At 53.8% G+C, this 6096-nt stretch overlaps 1 protein-coding gene across 1 annotated transcript in view; it reads left to right on the top strand.

Moving 5' to 3' along the window:
• Positions 1 to 2076: 2076 nt before the first annotated feature.
• The window catches only part of GAS7 (growth arrest specific 7), a 69613-nt gene continuing 65593 nt past the window's right edge, over positions 2077 to 6096 (top strand). Inside the window, exon 1 of the mRNA XM_084218325.1 lies at positions 2077 to 2368. Coding sequence (XP_084074451.1) covers positions 2186 to 2368 — 183 coding nt within the window. The 5' untranslated portion in view covers positions 2077 to 2185. The remainder of the gene's footprint in view (positions 2369 to 6096) is intronic.

Below are 6096 nucleotides of genomic sequence, written 5' to 3'. Positions count from 1 at the left end.
AATAAAATGTTGACCACGCTGCTCCTACATCCTAAAAATATTAGAAAGGGAGATAGTGAGAAAAAACAAGTTGGAAGTAGAGGAAAAAAATATCAAAGAATAAACTAAAGAAAATACTGAAGCATTCTGTCAACATCAAACATAAGAAAAGCAATATTTAAACCAAAATTAATTATTTTACGTGAATTCTCTAAAGTATGTGGATCCGAGTTGCAACGTAGCAAAGCTGGGTTTGTATATGCTGAAGAAAAAGAGAGGATTTTGTTTTGATTTCAATTCTTGCCAGCTATAAATGGCATTGTTAGAGAATACTGCTGATAGATGTACCTGGATGTGTTCCATGATATCAGGTCTGTGCAGTTTTGCCAAGCAAGGCACAGCTGCTGTGATAACACCACATAATGGATCATAGATCAGTAGTTATCAGCTTAAATACATGTCAAAAGGGGGTGATTTTAAGCAATTCATCACAATCCAGAGAATCAAAAACAGAGCTGTGAAAAAAGCCTGAAAATTGTTGAAAGAATCTTAATAAAAAACCCTGCCGAGCTCAGCTCTGATCTGTGGTGTCTAAATGAAGGACAGCTACATTGAAAGCCACCTTCTGAAAGGTCTAGGAGACAGGCCACCAACCAGAGTCCCACACAGGGGTGCTCACACGTGAGATTCACACACCAGCTGCAGTCAGACACACACCAAGCAAGGTGTGCGCTCAGGTGCTGCACTTGAGGATGTGTCACACGCTTCACACGTGCTCAGGTGTGTCACATAACATCTTCATCTCACCCCCTTGATCGTGTGTGACAAATGCACACGCACAGTGAGTGTCCCAGACATCAGAGGTGTCACACACACACACAGGTGACAAACACACAATGTCACACACGCTTCAGGCACACTCAGTGTCCCACCTGCTGCCTTTCAGCCACACACAGGGGTGTCCTGATGTCACAAACACAGCCACTCTTGTACACATGGCTGCCTCTCACACACCTACAGGTGGGCATCACGGTGTGACACAGCACCTGTCCCCCACACGCTGCGTCCCTCACACACACACAGACAAAGAGGGGTGTGGAGCACGCAGGCATCCCTCTGAATATTGTCACACACAGCCATACAGAAGGGGTGTGGAGTACAGAGAGCATCCCTCGGAACAGCGCCGGTCACACACAGCCATACAGAAGGGGTGTGGAGAACACGGAGTCCCTCGGAACAGTGTCTGTCACACACAGATACACAGAAGGATGTGGAGCATCCAGAGCATCCCTCGGAACAGTGTCTGCCACACACAGAGGGGTGTGGAGCACAGAGAGCATCCCTCGGAACAGTGTCTGTCACACACAGAAGGGTGTGGAGCACACACAGTCCCTCGGAACAGTGTCTGTCACACAGACATACAGAAGGGGTGTGGAGCACACAGGCAGAACACAGTCAGTCTGTCGGAACAGTGTGACACACAGCCATACAGAGGGTGCACAGAGTCCCTTGGAGCAGTGTCTGTCCCACACTGATACACGGAAGGGTGTGGAGCACACCGGCAGAACACAGAGAGTCCGTCGGAACACTGTGTCACACAGAGCCACGCAGAGGGGTGCGGAGCACACAGAGCATCCCTTGGAACAGTGTCTGTCACACACAGAGGGGTGTGGAGCACACTGAGCATCCCTCGGAACAGTGTCTGTCACACACAGAGGGGTGTGGAGCACACACAGTCCCTCGGAACAGTGTCTGTCACACACAGACACGCAGAGGGGTGCGGAGCATACAGAGTCCCTGGGAACCCCGCCTGTCGCACACTGCGGTGCTCCCCGTGCCCTCGCCCCCACGCTGTCCCCCCCCTTGCCCCTCGGGTCACTCACTCACTCACTCACGGTCCCTCTCGCTGTCCCGCCGCCACCAGCGCCACACGCGCCGCCCGCCCCGCGCACCGCGCGGCCGCTCCTCCCGCCGCTTCCTCCCCTCTCCCGCTCTCCCCCTCCTCCCTGCACTCCTCCTCCCTCCCTCGCCCTCCTCCCCTCGCCCAGCCCGTCCCGCCTCTCCCGCCCCACCCCGAGCCGGCGGTGCCCGTGGGCGCCCGGCGCCGGGGCTGCTCGGCTGCCGCTGCCCGCCGGGCCGGAGCGGGGCCCCGCAGCCGAGCGGGGCGGGCGCGGAGCGGCGGCGGCGGCGGGCGCGTCCCGGAGGGATGTCGGGGACCCGCTGCCAGGCGCTGTACCCCTTCTCCGGGGAGCGGCACCGGCAGGGGCTGCGCTTCGCGGCGGGAGAGCTGATCACGGTGCTGCAGGTGCCAGACGGCGGCTGGTGGGAAGGGCAGAAGGAGGACGGGCTGCGCGGCTGGTTCCCGGCCAGCTACGTCCAGCTGCTGGAGGTAGGACCGGGGCCGGGGCTGCGCCGGGCGGGCGGGGCCCGCGGATGTCCCGCGGGGGAACCGGCGGTCCCGGGGGGCACAAGGGGCCGTGGCCGTGCTGCAGTTGGATCCTCAGCATCGCTCTGCCCCTGCCCCGGGCAGGTGTCCCGGTACACGGGGCCGTGGCCGTGCTGGTGTTGGATCCCCCTTCGGCATCGCTGAGCCGTGCCCCGGGCAGGTGTCCCGGCACACGGGGCCGTGGCCGTGCTGCTGTTTGATCCCTCCTGAGCATCGCTGTGCCCCTGCCCCGGGCAGGTGTCCCGGCAGACGGGGCCGCGGCCGTGCTGCTGTTTGATCCCTCCTGAGCATCGCTGTGCCCTGCCCCGGGCAGGTGTCCCGGCACCGCGGGCTGAGGCTGCCGGGTGCTGTAAAATCCGCTTGCCTGGCCTCGCTCCGGCAGCCAGAGCGTTTGGTGCTTGTAGCTGTAGCCATGGAGAGGCAGAGCTGAGGTGCGTGACGAGCTGCTCCGGACGCTTGGGTTTTCACAGGCGCTGAACAGCACCGGGAGTCAGTGGCTGCGGTGATGCAGCCCCTGTCCATCGCTCACGAGGGTCGGATGCTGGGCAAGTCCTGCTCCTTCTCATTTTCTTTCACGGAACATGTCGTGGCTTTATGTTGTGGAAGAGATAATTCAGGTCTAGAATGATGGAATCACAGAATGGGTTGGGTTAGAAGGGACCTTAAAGATCATCCCATTACACCCATTCTCACATGAGCATCACCTTCCGCTAGACCAGGTTGCTCCAAGTCCCGTCCAGCCTGGCCTTGGACACTCCAGGAGAAGCCGCAGGTTTTCTGGGCATGACCACCCTTGCAAAGGAGAATTTCTTCCTTATGTCTAACACACATCTGCCCTTCTTCAGCTAGAAGCCATTCCCCCTTCACTCCAAGCCCTTTTCCAAAGTCCCTCCCCAGTACTTGTAGGTACTGGAAGATTCTCTAAGTTCTCCCTGGAGCCATCTCTTCTCTCCCTCTGTTGCAGGAGTTCCCCAGCCAGCTGCAGACACCTCACTGCCCTACCTGTGGCACGGCTCAGGCAGCCCCAGCAGGGTTAAGGCTGGTTGTGCAGACCCATGAACTTTCTGTCAGGCTCCTGAAAAGTTCTGTCAGCTTCAGTCATCTTCAGGGCCCTGACAGCTGGGATGACAGTTGGACTCCCACCTCGGGACTGCCTGTGCCTGAATGTGTTTATGAGTTTCAATCCATGCAAACAAGACGCCATGTGAGGGTAAAAAATATGTTCATGAAGAGTTTCCTTCACAGTCTCTACATGTGAATTCTGAAACATCTCGTGCACTGAAGCAAGAACTTGCCATGACCCCATCAGCCCTCTCCTTGCTGGCCCTGTTGTCATTTGGAGCTTACACTGAGGCTGTGGGCATGGCAGTGGTGTTGGGGAGCATCTCCCTGTGGTGACTGGGCTGAAGCCATTCCCAGCTCATTTCTCAGGTCAGCCTCTCATTGTCCTTCCCTTCCAAGGGGAATCAGCCAGGCTGCTTTGCTTATATGCAAGGCAGGCAATGCCCATCCCTGGTTTTCCATGCACAGCTCCCAGAGAATCCAGAGAAGCAGGAAGCAGAGTCCTGAGCAAAACCTGCCCACCAGCTGCACCTAGAGCAATGTCCTGTGAGCAAAAGATTCTGTGCAAAAGGACATTTTGCCCACAAATCTGGAGCTGCCTTTTCGTTTCTCTTGTCCAAATAAATTCAAAAGTCCATGATACTTCCATTGGTTTCCTGTTTCTTATTATTTTTCCTGGAAAGACAGGTAAGTAGAAGCAAGAGTTGCCCACGCAGTACTACAGGAGTGAGGCTGTGGACTTCCCCGTGCAACTGACACACTTGGGATTTCTTTTGTTAGTTTCAGAATGTGAGAGTCCTATTGTTTGTCAGTTTTGCCACCTACAAGATCATTTATTGGGAAACGTGAATGTTTGTGGTTTCACAAATTGCTAAACGTTTACACATCTAGGAATTTGGGAGTTGTTTGAGGAAAAATGTATCATGAGATGTGGAAGATTCTGCTCAGCAGAGGCAGTGGGGAATTGCTTCAAAAGACCATAACTTTGCTTTCCTGTCAGAAACTCTTGTTCCTCTGCTTAAGTTTGAGCAAGTTTCACCATGCTCAGATCAGTGCCCAGAGCCCCAAAATGTGCCTTTCTGACCCTTGGCTTGTGTACCACTGACAGCTTTGATGGAGACCACTTGTCCACACAGCCTGGCTCGCTTTCTCTTGGGCAACAAAAAAAGAAGGCAAGAAAAATTTCAAGGGCTGAGTATGTTCACTCTGGCATGTTTCCCTTTTCTCCAGAGATGGTACCTAATAAGGATTATGAGCTGGAGTTAAAAAATGCATCAAATGAGAGCTAATGAACCAAATCCACGGGATCACAGGTACTTGGGACACATAAGAGTAGATGTGTGAGAAGGAAGCTCTGTGTGTGTCTGTCTCTCATGGCTCTGTTCAGGTGGCCTTTCCCTTCTCTATAGGTATCCCTTGTGTGCAGCGTGCTCAGGGACCTGATCTAACTGAAAGACACCACAAGAGGAATTCTCTCCTTCTCTGTTCTCTGATCTGAGTCCCTGCCCTGCCACACTGACAGGGGAACTGGTGTCAGGGTCACAGTGCATGGACATGGACATCAGTCTCCTTTCTGTACCAGCCAGCCCTTCTATGGGCTTTGGGTGACCCTGGCCTGCAGCTCTCAGTAAGGTTAAATGCTCTGTCCTCAGCTGAACTTGACCACACATTGTTTGAAGAGGAGGATATTACTCTCTCCCTCTGTCCTGCCCTCATTTCCCTGTGCCCAGTTTACCCCAGCCACTACTTGTGCTCTCTCTGGAGCCTTTCCTGGAAGGTGGCTTCCAGGAAACAAAGCCAGAGATGGGTATTCCTGAAGGACTGGTGCCTTTGCTGCCTCCTGTGTTCTTTTGCTAGCAAAAATGTCTTAATTCATCACAGAAGATCGAGGAAAGGACCAAAAATGTGGTCAATGTGGGGCAAGAGAGACGTAGAGAGGTAAAGAGATAAAGACATTTGGCATTGTTTTCTTTGCTGCTCCTGTGGCTGCTGCAAGCCCATGGTGGAGGGTTAGAGGAAAACAGGGATGGCTGCAGGTTCCTGCTCTAGGCAGTGATGGAAGCAGTGAGAGCTGGAGGAGGACTGGAGGAGCTCATGGTAGGGACAAGCCAGAAATGGCATGTCTCTGTGAGCTCTGGAGAGGATGCTGCTGCCAGAGAGCAAAAGTGGTAGCATAAACCAAAAAACGATCAAAAGCAGAGAGCAGAGGGACAAAGGGAGGGAGGGAGGGAGGGTGTCGGCTTCGTGGGGGGGTTCCAGATGGATTCCCTGAGGCTGGGCTGGTTGGGAGCAGTTGAGGAGGCTGCTGTGGTTTTAATCACAGAATCACTGGGTTGGAAAGGACCTTTGGAGATCAGCTAGTCTGGCTTGCCTGGCTCTGTCTGTTAGGTTTTCGATGTGTGCAAGGGTGGACACACTGTTCTGGACAATGTATTCCAGTGTTTAACTACCCTCACAGTTTTTTCTTGGGTCTTTTAAAGGAATTTATGTCCCTTTAAAGGGATTTTCCATGTTTTAATCTGTGCCCATTGCAGCTCATCCTTTCCCTGGGTATCACTGAGAACAGTCTATATAATTTTTTTACTGTCCCACGCATAGATTTTTATTCA

The sequence above is a fragment of the Fringilla coelebs genome (assembly GCF_963513975.1).
Source record: "Fringilla coelebs genome assembly, chromosome: 19".
Classification (NCBI taxonomy): Eukaryota; Metazoa; Chordata; class Aves; order Passeriformes; family Fringillidae; genus Fringilla; species Fringilla coelebs.
The sequence above is the reverse complement of the archived record's forward strand: the minus strand, read 5'-3'. Positions and strand labels throughout refer to the sequence as shown.